At 46.1% G+C, this 20,425-nt stretch overlaps 1 protein-coding gene across 1 annotated transcript in view; it reads right to left on the bottom strand.

Moving 5' to 3' along the window:
* Positions 1-3,689: 3,689 nt before the first annotated feature.
* Positions 3,690-20,425, bottom strand: part of LOC149348192 (fatty acid synthase-like) — an 82,283-nt gene continuing 65,547 nt past the window's right edge. The window contains exon 25 of the mRNA XM_089541701.1: positions 3,690-3,706. Coding sequence (XP_089397827.1) covers positions 3,690-3,706 — 17 coding nt within the window. The remainder of the gene's footprint in view (positions 3,707-20,425) is intronic.

The raw sequence follows: 20,425 nt of genomic DNA, 5'->3' as shown, positions 1-20,425 counted from the left end.
AAAGTGGGGCTGGAGGCGATCGCCGTGCTTGGTACTGCTGTCATCGGGGTGGCTTTCCCATCCTGCTCCTGATGACGAGTAGCGCTCTGCGGACCTTCTGAGGGGCTGGGAGCGTGACAAGCAGGCTTGGTCGTTGTCGAGGGCTCTTTAGCATCAGCGGGCGACGGCTCCAACCTCACAGAAGAGGCCTGCAGAGCTGTTGGAGGTAGTGACGAGGTAGATGGAGATGCCGGAAGCCTCGGCACGGCTGCTGCCGCAGAGTCGTCTTTGGCTGCAGGAGGCTCTGGTAACAACGCCACTGAAGCGCAAAGAGGCAGGGCCAGAGACGCGGGTACGATAGTAGTGGGAGAAGGACGCGAGGCGAAGCTCGTGCGGATCCCACCTGGTGTGGCGTCGAGAGAGACAGCCGGGCTGGAGACGCTGGACGGGAGTGGCGGCGATGCGGCGAGGGGCTGCTGAGGCGGGCCGGGTTCTGATGAAGGCTGCGTGGGCACGAGCGAGGCCGGTGCAGGGCCAGAGGCTGGCGGCGGCGAAAACGGGTCCGCTGCGTCGTAGAGCGGCGGCGGAACGTAGTAGGCGCCGAAGTACGCCAAGACGGCCGCACGCAGCTCATCGTATGGCCGGCCGCCGAAAGCAGAGTAGGTGAGCCGACGCAGGAGGTCGGCCGGGAGGATGTCACAAAGGACTTCGTGTTTGAACGGCTGGATGGTGATGCCGTTCAGGTACATCGCAGCCTCCAGTTGGGCGAACCACCCGCCGACGCCTGCAGGCCGGAACGCCGGGAGCGGCGGGTCGAAACTTGGGTGCTTCCAGTACGCCATGCTGGAACGCCGCTGAGATAAAAGGCACGGTTCGCCAGGTCACCACTGTTGAGGTATTAGCGGGGTCGCAGCGGAGCACCAGACAGAGACGACCAGTGTGGCAGGCATCTAGTTCCGGACTGCGCGTGCCGGGCGTGCGCTCCGAGCACGCGCTGTCGTTCTTTATTTTCTTCTGTCGCGGGAACGCCGATCGCAGCGCCTGCGCCTTATAGCGTCGCCGGGCGCTACAAATGGAATGTACCTGTTGGCAATGGCTCTCAAATTGTGTACCCTCGAGGTTTATCATTTTCGCGGCCCTAAGTGGCAAAACTTCTGTGGAGATTTTGAAAAACAGCGTTGATAAAAGATGTGTCATGATAGGCGAAACAGTCGAGCCAATATGAAAGCCTTGTTTCTGGACAGACGTTCTCTTATATTCCGCGACAGCAGATAACTTTCTGTCAATTAATTTCACGAACATTATCTTTCTTCTACTATCTCGGAGTATGAAGATTACAAATTTATTCGGAAGGATTCGGATTTATTTATACTGGCTGGAGTGCTGCTCCTGTGATCTGCCACATATTTTTGTGAAGTTTTCACTTATATTAATAATATATTATTACTAATACTAATGTTCATACTAACTTCTAATCGCACCACCTAATAACAGCTAATAACGTTTTCTTCATTTTACATGACACGCCAACTTAGCCACCGCGGTGGCTCAGTGGTTACCGTGCTCGGCTGCTGACCCGAAAGACGCGGGTTTGATCCCGGCCGCGGTAATCGAATTTCAATGGAAGCGAAATTCTAGAGGCCCGCGTATTGTGCGACGTCAGTGCATGTTAAAGAGCCCCAGGGGGTCGAAATATTCGCAGCCCTTCAATACGGCATCCCTCATAGCCTTAGTTGCTTTGGGACGTTACACTCCCCTAATCCACAAACCATAAACCCGGCTACTCACCTGAGCTTCCTTATGAAGCACGGAAAAATGACAGCATTGGGTTTCTAGATCAACTAGTCCAATTTTCTGAAGATGGCTACATTTTCTCAATACACGATTTACGTATTCATAAAGGCTGGGCTCCTTTGACTTCTTCGTAATGTAAACTAACAACACAGGGGCATACCCTACCTCTGCTATGGTGATACCTTGAGAGAAAGTGGTTCCCACGTTTGGATAACAGTTTTTATGAGCAGGTTTGCACATGCGGTCAGCTGACTTCTCTGAGCAGGCCCAGACTTCTGTAAGAGGCTTACTTTCAAGAAAGCAAAAATGATAGCTTGTGCCCAACACAGAGGATGCTGCATCTCAAGTAATAAGATCTGCGGCGATACCACACATTCACAAAGTTTAACACATTAAAAAGACAGCCGCGATATACCAGGACAGCACTGTTTCTTTTAGCACTATTCAAGCTTTCGTCATTCTGTGCCCGGACTGCCAAAAATAAGATCATCAAAAAGTTTGTAATAACAGCAACCAGACCGTGTTTACCAAATGATCAACAGAGGCTGTTTGATTCCTTCCTCTCACCTGTGGTAAAGTCTACGTTTGGTCAGACTGGTCGATGTATCAATGCACGGTTAAGAGTGAACCCCGTAGCACTGAACCCAAATAATGCAGCACATCGCGAAGACACGGCAATAAGAGCAAAAATTGTAAGCCTCTCTTTATAGATGGCAGGGTGGGTGCAAAATCCTAGAAACCTTTGAAATCAAGAAGCTATAGGCATCGGGAGCATAAGTAATACGAGGGGCGTTCAATAAAGATTTCCCCTGACCCACTTCCTTTGGACGGAGAGCAACGACACTTTGCAGATTTATTAGTCCTTCTCTACATATGTGCCACTCAGGGACACACACTTCTCCCATTGTTTTATGCAACTGTAAACACCTCGCTTGAAGAAGTCAACAGGTTGCACCGAAAGCCATGTTGTGACTTTAGAAATCAGAGTCTCACCATCTGGAAAATGCTTGCCCTTCAAATATGACTTCATTGTTGGAAAGAGATGTCAGTCTGATAGTGCGAGGTCGGCTGAATAAGGGGGATGCGGTAGAATTTCAAAGCCGCAGCAGCGTGCTTCCATCTAAGCAACACGTGAGTTGAGAACTGAGGCATTGTCTTGCAGAAGGAGGACATCTTTGATGAGCATGCCACGTCTCTTGCTTTTGATGGCCTCCCGAAATTTCCGCCGCAGTGACGTATAGTATGCCCCAGTAATCGTGGCAACTTTTGCTTGGATATCCATCAAGACTACTCCGTGCTGGTCCTCAAAGACTGTGAGCATGACCTTGCCCGCCTAGGGCTGGGCGCGTGCCTTCTTTGGAGGCGGTGAGTCCAAGTGCTTCGATTGCATCGACTGGACTTTAGTCTCCGGATCATAGTCATGTACTCAGCTTCGTACTGTGCAATAAATCTGTTGAAAAAGTCCTCCTGGTTTCCATGGCACATGGTCAAAAGAGCCTGGGAGCATTCGACTCGTTCCTGCTTTCGGATAGGTGTGAGCAGCCGGGGAACCCAGCGAGCGCATACCTTACGCATGTGAAGATGGTTCTGAATGATTTTTTCCACGGACCCCACACTAATCTTGTTATTTTGGGCTAGGTCTCGAACGGTTATGCTTTGATTTTATAAAATGGCGGCCTCCAGTTGCTGGATGGCTTGTTCATCGATAGCGGAGTGAGGTCGCCCTGCAATCGGTGCCGTTTCCACCAAAGTCCGACCACATTTGAATTGACGATGCCAGTCCTTTACTACATCATATGATGGGAAATCCTCTCATAAACCTCTTTCTTCTCATCGAACGTCTCCCTTGGAGTGCGGATTTTCAAGTCCAAGAACTTGATGACTGCTCTGTATTTTCCTGTATCCATTATCACCCTTCACACCACTTCAGCACCTGTGAAAGGAAAACCGTTATTAGTTGAGAGTTGCACATTGCCACGTGACCTATAGGGACTTAAGTCATTACACATGCGCAGTTTCAGCATCCTGCAGTAAGTAGAAGTGAGTCAGGGGAAATCTTTATTGAACGCCCCTCGTAACTCCGTGCCGCTTTGACCAAGATAATTATTGTTTGTGACAGAGAGCTTAGAAGTGCATTGGGGTGCTTCTGTACAATACTGTTATTCAGTGCTTTGATGAAGCTTGTGCGCGTGAGCGCCCCGCTCGGCTCACAGCTTTTCAAACAGAAAAATTAATTTTGTTCAAGCGTCGCCCGCGTGTGTCCTTTATATCTGGAAACTTATATCTGGAAAGTGTTCGTTCTCCGCAGATTTTTTTTCCCTGCCAATAAATCATGCTAATCCAGACTGCACAAAAGACCCACAACCCGCATCATTCACACAATTGCATGCTGCCGTTATACGCCTCAGTTAATAGAACAGAACTTGCACCTCTGCGGCTTGTTCACGGTACATAAAATATGCTCGGCGTTTATGGCGCTCGGCTGCTGACCCGAAAGACGCGGGTTCGATCCCGGCCGTGGCGCTCGCATGTCAATGGAGATAAAATTCTAGAGGCCCGTTTACTGTGCGATGCCAGTGCACGTTAAAGGACTCCCGGTTGTCTCAATTTCTTGAGCCCTTCACTAAGGCGTCTCATAGTCTGAGTCGCTTTGGGACGCCGCATGTGCTGCTATGTTTCATGGGCATGATCCGCCTTTTCGCCAAGATTTTCTGTTTAGTGGAATAGTCTTTTTTGATTTGCTGATCATCTCGTCCTCATGTGTGTTAATGCGAGTGATTTCTTTATTTTTCTACTTAATAATGTGTAGCAAGCTGAGGCTTATTATTAAAAAGGTAATGTTAATAGTAGTACCGGCCACACCCATGATCTTCTCGTAGACCTGCACGTTTGCATGAACAAACAGCAAAAGTACACTGCTTTGTTTGTGCGTGCATTCCTCAAGCCGGCGAAGACTACACCCTTACACTAATGCTTTATTTAACGATTTTTACGTACTGAAATAAATAAATTAGCTTTCCAGCCGCTGTCAAAACACCTTTACTGTGACTAACAGCCGTGTAAACGTGCCATACACCATAAGCCATTCACTGTCTTTTTCATGCAGTATTGCAGTTTTGCAAACAGCAGTTTACAGGCCTTGTAATTCACTTCCGAAGTTCATGAAAGTATTTGTACTTCATTGCTGATGGTTCTATTCGTTTTTATACGTACTATCAGCGTCAATTGAAACGCGAACAAGCCAATTGAAACGCGAACAGCACAACTCGCAGATATTATACTAGGGAGGCAAAATACATGAGCAGTTGATTTTCCCATCGAAGCCGTAAAGACCGCTCTTCTGAATTGTTAATAGCCCACGCCTGTATTTCATCTCCAGCTTCTAATATGCTTGATTTTTTGTGCTCGCGTTTCAGGTGTTTTGTTCGCATTTCATTTGACGCTGATAGTACAGTGGCTTTGCAGCTCTTTGTTTGTCCCCCGTATATAAACGCCCAATGGTGCGATTTGAGCCTAATGAATAAAATAAAAAACAGTAGAATTTAGGCTTGTTCCTATGGCGCACATGCCTCGAGGCAAGCAGGCTTCGTCAGCCTCCGCTTATAGCTTTTCCTTGAACTCGGAAAAGTTGTCGGTTGGCGGGAACCGGGCCGAGGAGAAGCTGGTTACTATGTCCTCTTCGTCAATAGCGATTAGCAAATGGATATCCAAAATAGCAGAGGATAAATACCACCGACTTATTCTCGCATTTTTAGGTATGAAACGCGAATTGCTCCAGCGGAAGTTGTCGAATGCAGTCCTTTAAAAGTACCTCTGCACGCACTAGACTATGTGTGACCTTCACATGCCTTTCTTTCCATACTATAATACCATCCTCAACCCCCCCCCCCCCCCCCCTAACTTCGCAGTAGATGCGTCCGCAACTGATTCTGTTTCTACACAGATTCGTCTACCTGCACATTACGACGGCAGTACGGCACGTGTATTGTGCAGGGTGTTACTTTTCCATGACACTGGAGGAATGACCTAAACGCACGGTTGGAATATTTTAGACGCAGCTGCGTTGCGGTGCACTGCACTCACTGCACTCAACCTTGCAGCGTGGACGCAATAAAATGCGGCATATAGCATTTCGAACCAGTGCAGTAAAGCTCTTTTTCATGCTTCCTACACGCATGGTTGACGCAAAATGTCGGCTATGCACGAGTGCCTTTCTTTTCTATTGAAAGTGTTTCTTTTATTTATTTGCCTGCGGCATATCCAACTTGTACTGCTTCCACCATCACTTTCCAAAGTAACCAAGGGTGTACGGCACATCGCTGATAGGCCACGGATGACGCAGGTGCTGTTTTGCTTCTTCAGCTGCACACAACTTGATTGCTAGGCGTACTTGACGTTCGTCGACAATGACAGACACCCCAGCTGTTTCGGGGCTTGCACTACTGGGTCGCTGATTGTCTTCGAGCCACTTCGGGACGTTGCGCCTTTCAGGACCCGAGTACTCTTAATCGTGCAGCTGAATTTTTTTTACGATTCAAAAAATTATACTTTTGTTTTCTTAACTCTTTGTTTGCGAATGGTTTGTTCAGTGAATTTTGATAAGCCCTTATTTCAAATTAACAGCAGTTATCCAGCCGCGGGTAGAGTACAGAATCATTTGCCCCCTCCCCTTCCTCCTGGTTTTTCCAGTATGCGCTAGATCACCGTTCTTCTTCGTCGTCAAAATAAAAAATACATATGAACTGAGGTCCTAGCATACAGCTGCAGGCAGCACAGAAAAAAATGTGCTGTCTGCTTCAACTATACCATTGCTTTCACAGCCGCCGCGGTGGCTCAGCGGTTATGGTGCTCGGCTGCTGACCCGAAAGACGCGGGTTCGATCCCAGCCGCGGCGGCTAGAATTTCTTTGGAGGAGAAATTCTAGAGGCCCGTGTACTGTGCGATGTCAGTGCACGTTAAAGAACCCCAGGTGGTCGAAATTATTCCGGAGCCCTCCACTACGGCGTCTCTCATAGCCTTAGTCGCTTTGGGACGTTAAACCCCATAAACCAAACCAAACCAAACCATTGCTTTCACACTCAAAGTACTATCATGATATACCGGGTGTATCAGCGAACAAAAAATTTTCAAAAGTAGGCTTTTTGGGGCTAAAATATGTCTTTTGCGGCATAGTATGACCAGTGTTGGTGGACACCAGAAAACCGGCGAGTCGCCTTAAGTAGTAAGCTGGTTAACTAATTTTTCGTAATTAACTTTTTAACTAGTACAGTTAGGCTCCTGGTTGCAATTAGAGTTTTGTAGCCGGTTGTTTCTATTACCCATTTCACTTTTTAGAATTTCGAAAACGCGGTTATCCTTGGGGCTGTGGCTCGACAAAGTTTGGCTTTTTCGACCAGTTACGGGCACTGGAGGGGTTGCCTTACCTACATGCTTTCGAAAGCGCATATATTTTCGCACGATGCTGCCAAATTTTGAAAAGCCACAGCGGCGTGGGTAACCGCATTTTCGAAATTCTAGAACATGATATGGTAATGTTTATAGTTTTTGTTTATTAGTGTGTAACGTCCCATAGCTACTCAGTCTATGAGGGACGCCACAGTGAAGAGCTCCGGAAATTTCGACCACCCGGAGTTCTTTAATGTGCACTGACATCGCACAGTACACAGGCCTCTAGAATTGCGTCTCTTAGTTTGGAGAACAACTACAGGTACCAATAAAAATAAGATTTATGTTTTACAGAAGAAGGCTGTGCGTACAGTACTTAATGTCGGTTTTCATATAAACACATGCGATTTATTCCACCAGTTCAATGCCATAACAGTATCTGATATGTATAATGTTAGGCTAGCTGAAAGATACAAGAAGGACATAAAACAAAATATGAATTACTTGAGTGACACGGCACACCTTTCACTAAATGTACAAGTTTATCCTAGCAGACACAACGAACTGTGGCATATTACAACCCGCCGCACAATATATGGTACACATAGTCTAGCAAACACGTTGCCCCGTCTTTTAAATAAGTTTCAAACTGCAAACGTTGATATTTCACGTGCATGCCGCCAAAATATACACGATATATGTGCTACTTTATAGATTCACTGCTTCTTTATCTCTTTCGTTTCCGTATAGTGTTGACCTGATTTGAGTAACCGAATTCCTGTTGTTCGATGACGTGTATTTTTCTGTTTCCTTTCTTTGTTACCATTTTTTGTTGTGCACTTCATTCCTTGTCATTTTTATAATAATACGCAAAACCATTGTTGATAACTATTGTTTGCATTTTGAGATGCTACTTGTGTAAAACATTTATATGTTACCTGCTGCCCTGCAATGTAGGAGCCGAGGGGCACGTCAAGCCACAATTTCTGGCTTTTTTTCCTCGGCCCTCACCATGTGTACATGGGAAATAAATTGAAAATTGAAATTGAAATCAAATTTAGACCGCCGCGGTCGGCGTATGGCTATTACTAACGACCGGCTACAAACATCTAATTGCAACTAGTTGCCTATCTGTTATAGTTAAAAAGTTAGTTATCAGAAATTAGTTAGCCACCTTACTACTTAGGAGAAATCACCGGCTTTCCGGTGTTCGCGAACAGTGGTAATACTGTGCGCAAAAGCCATATTATTACCCCATAAAGCCTATTTCAAAAAATATTTGAGTCTCCCCTGAAATACCAAGTGCATTTTAGCGTATTTTCAACGGGGTACTTCGGATTCGTGTTTTCAAAAAGGCATTCGGTATTTCAGGCCAATGATGCTAACGTGTGTGAAATTTAATTACAAAATAACATGGGCCCTTCGCTGACACAGGATTTATAGATTACTTCTGATATTTCCCGATACGCTCACGATGAAAAACACGCTGCTAGTGCATTTATGAACAGCAAATCTCTAGCGCTTCACACTGCATGCAATTGCAACTAAAATTGTACGAAACTTAGCGTGCCATTAAGAGTGCGATTCGATACCATTTGAGATCCTTCCCGTGCAAGTACTCTAGCACCACTACTGGTGCAGTGGTGCAGAGGTTACGAGACCCGCCCCTGCCTCGGTCGGTGGCTACTTTAAACAGAGCCACGGGTAGTGCTTGTCAGACTTAGGATGCTCTTGACGAGCTCTCGTAAGGCTCATTTCTGCACAGACTGTTCTTCGGGAGGATGTCTGTCTCCAGACCAATGAGCTGACGCGTTGTGCCACAGTAGGCACGTGGCCAACGAATTGATTTATTTGAACTGATTGCATTGGCTCCTGGTTTTTTTATGACGCGCACTGACGGATGCCAGCTTTGCTCGTGGTCGGTACCTGTAAAGTTATTGCATTAAATTCTGATTGCCGCTGCTACCCCTCGAAAACGAGTAAATAAAATGCTCCCCCCCCCCCCCAGAAAGAAGTGGTTATAAAGAGCAGAATTATGGCCTTAGTCGACAATTTTGGTTAGTCCTTTTTTTTTTGAAATGCGATCAAAACGGTATAGTGCCTACTGGAAGCATTTATTGCAGGATTGACCAGGGGTGATTTTCACAACCGCGGCAGCCTGAATTGCTCGGCAATTTCGATATTTTACTCCGAATATTCTTTAGTAGCTGTTGTTGTGAGTGTGTTGGCTTTAGTGGCGCATAAGCATATAATTCTATAATGCGCTAAGGTCAAGACATATAGAAAAAACGTTCTCTGCGGAATTCTATGAAAGACGAGAAGCAAATGTGGTGCACAGGGCACAAGAAGTTAATTTGTGCCGCCTTGCGATGATATATGAATAAAAAGTTTTTCCACGGGCTTTAAAAGAGGGCGAATAAACTGAGCGGCAGCCCTTTTCTTGGCAAGGATCACGAGGCTGCCCACACAAGAAATAAAGGCTGGTTGGTGGGTTTATTCGTGTTTAACGTCTCAAAGCGACTGAGGCTATGAGAGACGCCGTAGTGAAGGGCTCCGGAAATTTCGACCACCTGGAGTTCTTTAACTTGCACTGACATCGCACAGTACACGGGCCTCTAGAATTTCGCCTCCATCGAAATTCAGCAGCGGCAGGCGGAATCGAGCCCGCGTCTCTCGGGCCAGCAGGTAGCTTTTTTCGAAAGTGATAATGGGAAGTTGAACACATTTCGAAGCAAATCGAAATAGCCACCATTTTTTTAAAATTTACTCTACGACATGCGCAGGTGTTCAACAAGGCGGAAACGATGTGCTTTCGCACTTTTTGCTGTTACACATGCATAGATCTCTCTCTCTGTTACACATGTAGCGCTCTCGCCATCTATCTCGCTTTTCCAGCCGCCGTCATTCCACACTGACCAGCTTTTGCAGTGGTGCTGTGGCGGCTGCAACAGCTGGGTTTAAATACACCAGCCTGAAATCCTACGCGCCTATGTGATGTCTGTGCATTGCACACATGCTGCTCGTATCCGGTTAGGCTCGTCAGCAGGCCTAAAACTAAATTTTTGTTTTCACTTGACAAGCCGAAAAGGTTGGTAGCAGCGGCGCTAATAACGAGAGAAAAAAGATGCCCAGGCTTAGCTTGGTTAAGCCAAGAATGCGTTGCATATTGCGCGGTCTTTTTACGCGAGGTATTGCTTGGCGGCACTCGATTTTCTCAGCAGCTTTTCCTCCGTGACGTATAGATGGATGGATGGATGGATAGGAGCGCCCCCTTTGAAACGGGGCGGTGGCAACCGCCACCATGCTCAGCCTTTTTTTTCTTTTTTTGTTTTTTTCCTCTCTCTTTCTCTTTTTTCTTTTTCTTTTTTTTCACGTGGTTTGGTGACGTCACGTCGCCAAACCACGTCACCAAACGTGACGTCACCAAACCACGTGACGTCAGGCCACGTGGTTTGGTGGCTGCCCGGCCGCGCCCAAGGGCTGAACTGAGTGATTGCAATATGCTGCGCATAAAAACAAGAACGTAGAGTGTATTAACAGGCCACTGCAGGAAAGCAAGGACTCTTCAAGTTGTATGGTATTCCGTGTTGGACAAAGTACCGATTAAACATTGAAATTACTCGCATTTATTTTAATATTTTTGAAGCATAGACACGTGTAGGTCGTGCGGTAAATACCGTTTCACACTCCGCCAGCAAATATGGCAATGCTCCATTCCGTTCGGTGGCCTGCACCCGACCACTCATCCTACTCCTGCTTCCCAGAAGGCGCCTACCCTCGTCCACTGGTCAGCTGCACCCGAGCCATCGCCGCCAACAGCGAGGCTTTTGGAGTGTGGGTTCCGACCAGGAAAAGCACGCAACCTCTTTGGGACATAGTATTTTTATCCACCCAGCTACATTTTTGCTACCGGTGATGGCATCATTTATCGTTCACCTATTGACAACCTGTCCCTCATACGTGGTCCATATCCAGGTTATAATACTCTCGTATCTCCATTCCTTTCAGGTTTTATGGCCGCTGTTGCGATGAGGCACAAAATAAAGAGAGTATCTTTGCATTACTTCTTTCATATCAAAGTACTGAGAAGTAAAGGAAAAAGAAAATTATCTTGTCTTTCCCTCTCTGACAAAGCCTACTCTCGTAACAACGCATTTAAGTCTCGTTACAGTCCAATGCAGCTTGAAGGTGATCACTATAGGGTAACCCTACTCTAATTAAGTTGATATAACAAGGTTTCTTTTCTCAAGAAGGCTGCTAGGAACACACGGGTTTGACTAGCCGAATGATTCCCGTACCCTGCCCCGTCATTTTTCATGCGGACTGAGCGACTGTCACACAAGAAAAAAAATTGTTCAGACATTTCAGGCCGAAAGAGCGCGATAACCTGCAACTCTGGTTAACCTGTTCGCCACGTGTTGTTCATTGCTTCAGAGTCAATGTACCATCAAAGCGTACGATCATCTGTTCGTAAGTACTGTTACAAGTACCTTTCGCGAGTCGCACCATCAGCCTTCAACGCTAGTTGTTGCTATTGGTAACACTGATCGGTTTCGCGTAGAACCTACAAATATAAAATCCATTAACTTTATGCCTTCTCCTTACCTGCGTTTGTGCCACGACATCAATTATTGTCGCCATTTTTAAGGCGGAAGCCTTTAATGTCTCATCGTTGTAAGCAGCAGTTGTCGACAGAAAATGTCACTCTTTTCAATTGGTGGAAACGGTCGTGACGTCACAGTGCGCGAATTTCAAACGGGGCCAATGTACTTTGGCTAGTAACCATGCAACCAATTGAAGGTATCGTATAGTGATGCTCCAAGTGGGACTGAGCTTAGTTAATTGCTTAATTACCAAATTAGCCTAATTAGCTTTACTAGTCAGGCCATATAAATAAATAAAACCGATTAAGAAATTGGTCGAGCTCAGGAATCGAACCCCGGTCTTCGGCGTGCGAGACGAGCATGCTATCCACTCCGCCATGCCGCCTCGACGGTTTGGGATGAACAAAGGCGCGTCTAGTGAATACGGTGTATTCACTCACTCTCATCCTCCTCCATTCCCTTCCCGCGAGGTTTAGGTGTCCACCGACAAATGAGAGACAGATACATTTCCTTTCCTCAAAAACCAATTTACTGACGAGCGAGGCGTAGAACCGAATGGGCGATGGCGCTATGGACTCCTTGGCAGCGTTGCAAGACGCTGTCGCGTTCCACTCTTAGGGGCATCAGTGACCACACTTTAGGTCAAAAAAGTGCCCCCCTGAATTTTGTGAGACAGTTACTGCGTAATTTCCTTTCCTCAAATACAATTTTCATTTTCTTCATTACGGCTCCTCTTTATCTATCTTCTTTCATTCCCACTTCCTCCCTTCCTCTACGGTGCAGTTCAGGTGTCCACCGAGATGACAGAGAATTACTGCGCCATTTCCTTTCCTCAAAAAGCGTTGCGTTCAAAGGGCAAGGCATCGCGCTGAACAGGTTGTGTTCCGTGGACTCCCTGGCAGCGCTACAACGCGCTGTCACGTTCCACTCCTAAAGGCGAAGCTTAAGCGTAATTAATTAGCAGTTAATTAGTATTCAGACATTAATAAGTAATTAACCATTAATTAGTGATTTGTCATCACTTAGTAATTAGTACTCAATTATATGTGACGCCACCGGTGCCACAGAAACAGCGAAGGTGGTGCGGAAAACGCTTCCGCCTCTACCCACTTTAGACAGTCAAAGTGCCCACTGAATTTTTTTTCTGTATTTTTCTTTGTGTTTATATTTTTCTTTTCACGATAATGTGCTCATATATTTGTAGTATTTCCTCTTTGCTCTAGTTTTCTTGATGTACTATGTTCTTCATCCACTGCCATCTGTAATGCCCGCTTTAAGTCCTAAGGGTGCCAATACTCATATGAACAAATATATAGACTTGTTGGGCCCTGAAGGGGTATTCCGAAGGCCATTTTCGGGGTGTACGGGTATTCCAACGATCGAAGGCCATTTTGGTCACGGTGCGGATGAAAATGAGTAGTTCTTTTGATTCATTTTGGGTTTGTTCGATGGTAAGAGGCGTGGTATTCAGGTATGCTGCTAACAAAGGTGTGTATAATGCAAGGCAGCGTCCAAGGCAGCGAAAAGTTGCTCTTGTCATGATCCCTAATGTCTTGTTGGCGGGTTGTTTAAGAAACGCAAGGGTGTATATCTCTGGCGTTCCCATGCGTTTGTAGTCCCAGTAACCGAAGGCTGCTTTTTGTTAACAGGTTTGTCCTCGATGCTAACTTCTATGTGTTGTGTAGAGCAGTGCACTTCCAGTAGCTTTTCAAGACAAACAATTCAGGCTTTTTGCCCGTGCATATCATGCCTTTATATCGGGCATAGCTTCACGTCGTCTCCGCTGCTCCAGCACTGTGTCTTGATTCACATCGGAAGAGCCCTGCGTGGCCTGATGTATTTATTTATTGGGTCAGCCTTGGAAGGACCAGGCAGGACGAGCAGTACAATAGGAAATAAAGCGGAACCGAAATTTAGCGCGGAAAAAAGTAAAAAAAAGGAGAGAAAATAAGAAAGGCCTAAATATGTATGCATAAAAAAATAAGGCAAAGCGAATGCAGCATACGTTCCGTGTTATTTCATATTTAAAATACAAAATGCTGATAGAAAACACGTCTGTCAGCGCCCACTAGAAAATACAAAGGGGGCTATTTCCGTTCTACAGTTGTTTCAGAAATACATATATAAACTTTTAGTCCTGGCACGATACGGGGTTAACGTTCCGCACGACGATGTTAATCGACTAGTATTTTCATATCATTGTCATATTATTAGTGATATCATCTGCATAGCGCGTGCATGGCGATGTTTATTTATTTATTTATTTAATGTACCCTCAGGGCCCGAAGGCATTACAGAGGGGAGTGGGAATACATAAAATTTTCAGTATAAACAGCAACAACAAAAGAAAACAAAAATAAACCAGGAAAACATGACTAATTGAAAACACAGGAAGGCAATAAGATTAGAATGCAGTAGGGATATATTAAAACAGTGTGTAGACAGTGAAAGGCAATTTTTATACAGTAATAAACGACACATACTCAGAAAGAAACATTAAGGACTTGACGAAATGCATTGTTATCAGAAATACCTGCGATGTCGTGGGGAAGGTGATTCCAGCTGGCTGTTGAAGGATGTTGAAAGATGTTGAACAGCTTTGGGAGAGAACTGGCCTTTCCGACCCTTGGGGTGTTCCCTTTTCTTCTAGGGTTATCGGATCGCACTGGATGTCTCCTATCCCGATGCTGTGTGTTCTGTTATGGATGAAGATTCTAATACAATTGCATTGTAGGTCGTTCGGCCGAGCCTGAAAACCACTAGCTTGTGTAATATAAACTCATTTGAACGAAAACATCTTCGACGGAGGTCCGTCTGGTTGGATTTTTGAGATAGTTGAGAGAAAGAAACTGACGCCAACCAATATTTTAATTTTGCCCAACGTTTCGGGACCAACTCGGTCCCTTCTTCAGGGGTGACTAAAGTGTGCCAGCAGCAGCGGGGTGTTGCCTTCGCCCTCCCTTTGTTAGCACGTGGTGGAGTCCACTAACATACGCAGAGGGGAGCGTTCCTGGAGTTCTATTCATCGCCGCCTTTGTGAGCCGGATGTGCCACGACTCCACATGTCCCCTCTTGAACAGGTTTGGTTCCACGGCCAAGACGCTCACCTTCTCGAAGGCTATTGGGTGGTCGGCGCGCTCGCCGTGTTCGGCGAGGGGGTTGGCTTCCGAATTCATTAGCCGGACGTCATTCTTGTGTTGCCTTATTCTTTGGGGGAGGTTTTTTGTTTCGCCGACGTATGAAGCCGGGCACTTGGAGCACGGGATTTCGTAAATGACACCAGGTTGTTTTTCTCTGGGGACGCGGTCTTTCGGTCGTGGTAAGATGCGGCTTATTGTCGAAACAGGTTGTGAGCAACGTAGATTCCATATTTTCCCAGAATGCGCGCAAGTGCCTCGCTGGTTCCCCTCACGTATGGAAGCACCATTGGCCGTGGAACCAAACCTGTTCAAGAGGCGCCATGTGGAGTCGTGGCACATCCGGCTCACTAAGGCGGCGATGAATAGGACTCCAGGAACGCTCCCCTCTGTGTACGTTAGTGGACTCCGCCACGTGCTAACAAAGGGAGAGCGAATGCAACACCCCGCTGCTTCTGGCACACTTTAGTCACCCCTGAAGAACGGACCGAGTTGGTCCCGAAACGTTGGGCAAAATTAAAATATTGGTTGGCGTCAGTTTTTTTCTCTCAACTAATATAAACTCATGATTTACATGGTCAGAGGCGCCATTCAGTTCTAGAGAATACATGTGCTGTACAACTCAATTGATTGCAATGCTCTCAATCGTTTTTTCTGTGATTTGTACAATAGGCTGATTCTGCAGGAATAAAAGGGTGTATCCGAAACATTTCCTGTTTATACTAGTGGCTTTGGAGTTTGCCCAGGATGATACAGTGAGACAGCTTCCCTACTCGTGATGTGAGGGATGAGTCTCATTAGGGTAATGCCGGCTGTTCACCTAATTTGTGTATAAGGGTTGTGAACGCATGTGTCCACTTTTGTCAGATTGTGTCATACTGTCAGTATGATGAAAGAAGGTCCTTAGTTCTCGCTGAGACATATCAGCGATATTTTTGTACAGACGGTATTAGATTCAGTATCGACTTGTTGTAGTGCTGCGTGGAAGTCAGGTACCCTGACGTCATCATCGAGATGTGCGGCTTCCTCGTTAGGGCAGCCTTTGTAGGTTAGTTTTGATGCGGTGCTTGTATGTATGAACTATTTAGATTTTCCAGTAGCGCCAGGAGAACGAGCGGAGAAGGAAGTGGACCGGTCACGCGGGGCTCGAGATGGGTTGGAAATATGGCGATGCGCTGGAAAATAACACGGAGCCGTTTTCAAGAAAGGCAAAAGTTAAAAGACAGCGGTGGCTAGACGCTGTGTGCTGCTTCATGCGCTGAATATTATAGCAGCGATAGCATTGTGCTGGCGGAGTGCTACAAGTGCCTCAAGAAGAGGTTCTCTGGCAACCTTGCGCATTCTGCAGCATAGCGCTCAAGGCGGGGGTAGAGCTGGCGCGAAGTGCGCTACCGATTAAAGTGCATGAAGATGAATAATAATAACAAGAATGGAACAGCAGTGATTATGGGGATAACGCCTCGAGGCTGTATGTGTGCTATACGAAACGCAGTAGTGAGGGTTCCAGTTAAGTCTGACCGTCACTAACACTGTAGAGAGCACTGTCATTCCTGCATTTCTCTTTAACACTGCATAGAGCACTGTCAGTCCTGTCTTCCTCTTTCGTCAAAATAGTGACGGCGTGGTAGGGACTGGACACCATGACCCAGGGATCACGGTTTATAGTTTTATTCACGCTAATATAGTTTTATTAACCGAAACTTGGCTTACCTCTGCAATTAATGACACGAAGATATTGCTCTCCCTCTCCAATTTTGATATATTTCGAACGGACCGTAGTGACTTGAGGGGTGGAGGAGTTCTTATTGCGCCGGCGCGGCGGCTCAGTGGTTATGGTGCTCGGCTGCTGACCCAAAAGATGCGGGTTCGATCCCGGCCGTGGCGGCTAGAATTTCTTTGAAGGAGAAATTCTAGAAGCCCGTGTACTGTGCGATGTCAGTGCACTTTAAAGAACTCCAGGTGGTCAAAATTTCCGGAGCCCTCCACTAGGGCGTCTCTCATAGCCTTAGTCGCTTTGGGATGTTGAACCCCATAAACCAAACCAACCAAACCAACCAGTTCTTATTGCTACTGATCCGTTATTACGTTGCTCTCGTGTGGACATTCTAATACCGTTAGAAATGATATGGCTTTGTTGTGATGCATCATATCCACGTGTTAAAGTTGGTATATGTTCTCGTCCTCCAAACTGCGATTTTTCATGTAATTCTTCATTACACGACGCTTTGAGCAGAATAACAACCTTCCATTCCAACACTCCAATTTTACTGCTTGGCGATTTCAATTTCTCATCTATCATATGGTCTGATCTTGCTTCCACACTTTCGAAATCTAACCCTGCCAGCGATTTTCTGCACACCTGTCTTACTTTCGGGCTGGATCAGTTAGTGGACCGTCCCATTCATGTGACTGACCATTCTGCTAACATCCTGGACCTTGTGCTGACATCGCAACCTGATAGCTTCTCACCCAACACTTATCTAGACGGTCTTAGCGATCACTTGGCCGTTCATGCTACATTTTCTTCCCGCTTACAAAATAACAAAAGGATAAAGAAGACGATTACTCTTTACGACAAAGGTTATTACATAAGTTTCAACCGCGACCTCACTGCTTTTTCTGAAAAATTTACAGCTGGTTTTTCGCTTCGCTCTCTTGAAGCTAACTGGTTACTTTTCAAGTCTGAAATGCAACGCCTAATCAGCATATATATTCCGACTATCACCATAGCAGAACTCCCTAATTCCCCATGGTATAACAACACACTTAAAAGACTACGCAACAAAAAGAAGCGACTATTTCGTGCAGCTAAAGGTATAGGCACGGCCCAGGCTTGGAACAAGTATCACACTATAGCTACTGTTTATGTCACCGAGGTAGCTCGAACTAAGAATATATTCTTCTCTATCACCTTACCTAACATGCTGCACGATAATCCCAAGCGCTTCTGGAAAACAATAAGCCCCTCTACTTCTAATGTAATTACATTGACTGATAATTCTGGAGCTTCTCTTGATAACCCCCCTGAAGCCCCATACTTTCTCCATCGGCCTATGGAAAACATCATCTTCGACCCTTGGGGTATTGCTAAAATCATAGACACACTAAAGAATTCTTCATCCGCAGGTGTGGACGGCATAAACACTAAAGTTCTCAAAAACACCAAAGACCTTTGTAGTATCATCTTATCTTTAATTTTTCAGCAGTCGCTTTCTTCGTGCTCATTACCACGCGACTGGCGGATCGGGAAGGTCATTCCAGTCTTCAAGAAAGGTAAACGATCTTCACCACTTAACTATAGGCCAATTTCATTAACCAGTGCTTGTTGTAAAATCATGGAGCACATAATATATTCGCATACTGCCCAGTTCTTATCATCGAATAACTTCTTTCACCTTAACCAACACGGCTTCCGTAAAGGTCTCTCGTGCGACACCCAACTTGTTCTCTTTCTTCATGATATACGAGGTCTGTTAGAAAAGTATCCGACCTTTGGCCGAAGAAAAAAAAATGTCGTAACTGGAGCGTTCGAAACCTAATTACCTTCAAAGTAGTCTCCTTGGGACTCCACACATCTCTCCCAGATGTGCTACCACTGTTGGAAGTATTCTGAAAAGGCCTTTTTCGGAAAGGAGTTTAGCTCAGCTGTCGTTGCAGCCATAATGTCCTCTCTTGTCTGAAATCGCGCTCCTTTCAATGGCCTCTTGATTTTGGGAAACAACCAGAAGTCGCAGGGGGCCATATCAGGAGAGTAAGGAGCCGGTTGAACTACAGGAGTCTGGTTTTTCGCCAAAAAAGTTCGAATCAAGTGCGAAGAATGTTCAGGAGCATTGTAGTGATGGATACGCCAATTTCCTGTTGACCACAACTCCGGTCTCTTGCGCCGCACAGCATCACGTAGGCGACCGAGTGCGAAGATGTTCTACGGTTGTACTCTTTGGTCATTGTTTGACCCTGGGCGTGCGTTTTCGCGGTGTGCCACACAGCGAGAGTCCAAGAAAGCAGTCAGCATCACTTTGACGTTGCTGAGCATTTGGCAGGCCTTCTTTGGTCTTGGGGACGTGGAATGCTTCTACTGTGACGAGTGGGATTTGGTTTCCGGGTCGTACCCGTACACCCAAGACTCGTCACCAGTGATTATGGTGTTGATGAAGTCGGGGTCACTGTTTGTGGAATCCAGCATGTCCTGTGAGACTTCAACCCAAAGCTGCTTTTGCTCCACCGTCAGCAGCTTCGGCGCGAATTTCGCCGCAACTCTCTTCATGGCCAAATCTTCGGTGATAATGGAATGTGCAGAAAAACTACTGATGTTCACCTCTTCCGCAATTTCTCGGATAGTCACACGACGGTCCCGCATCACCAGAGCGTTCACTTTGGCAATGACGTGGCCATTTCGGCATGTTGATGGCCGACCGGAGCGTGGCTCGCTCTCCACCAATGTGCAGCCATCTTTAAACCAGTTGTACTATTGCTTAATTTGTATGCTGCTCTAAGCATCATCACCGAAAACCGTCTGAATATTCCGAATGGTTTCCACTTGGCTGTCGCCCCGTTTCTGGCAAAATTTGATGCACTAGCGCTGCTCCTGTCGCACCGCCATTTTGCATCCACTAAAAAACCGACGAGAGCACTGTGCACAACCTTACTCAAACGCTGCCTCCCAGCGACTGACGCTATCGGCAGGCGGGAAAAAATTCGTGCATGCGCACGACGGTTCAAGGTCTGCTGGTGCAAGCGCGCTTGTTTCATATCCATCAGGTGTTCGCAAAAAAAAAAAAAAAAGGTCGGATACTTTTCTAACAGACCTCGTACATGCATGCCTCGATCGTAACATTCCCACGGATTCCATATTCCTGGATTTTGAAAAAGCTTTTGATAAAGTCCCCCATAGGCGCGTAACACATAAGCTCTCGCGCCTAAATCTGCATCCCTCGGTTCTGGATTGGATTCGAGCTTTCTTAACTGACCGGTATCAATTCGTCCACGCTAATTCACAATCGTCATCCCTCTCTCCTCCACCGGCCGACCTCTCCACCTTTTCCTCATTAAAATTCCTTTCTCTCTTTCCCTCTCTTCTGTCTTGTCTGGCGTTCCCCAGGGCACCGTATTAGGAACACTTCTATTTCTAATCTACATAAATGATTTACCGTCTAACACCAGGTCTAATGTTCGATTATTTGCTGATGATTGCGTTCTTTACCGCCCAATTATTGATCACACTGACATCACCATCCTTCAGGAAGATCTTGCTCGTATCGAGGATTGGTGCCGCACTTGGCTTATGCCGCTAAATTGTACTAAAACGTCCCTTCTTTCTTTCCATCGCCGTCGCAACCACCAGGATAATACTTACATTATTAGCACTATTCCTATCGTATCAGTTGACACCTACAAGTACCTTGGCAACCACTTAAGTAAAGACTTAACCTGGTCCCATCACGTTGATCGTGTTACTAATTCAGCAAATCAAGTTCTCGGGTACTTACGGCGTAACTTTTCATTAGCTCCCCGTTCCATAAAACTTCT

Source organism: Amblyomma mixtum, chromosome 4 (genome assembly GCF_055824585.1).
Source record: "Amblyomma mixtum isolate Tamu chromosome 4, ASM5582458v1, whole genome shotgun sequence".
NCBI classification, from domain to species: Eukaryota; Metazoa; Arthropoda; class Arachnida; order Ixodida; family Ixodidae; genus Amblyomma; species Amblyomma mixtum.
This window is presented reverse-complemented; position numbering and strand designations above follow the sequence as displayed.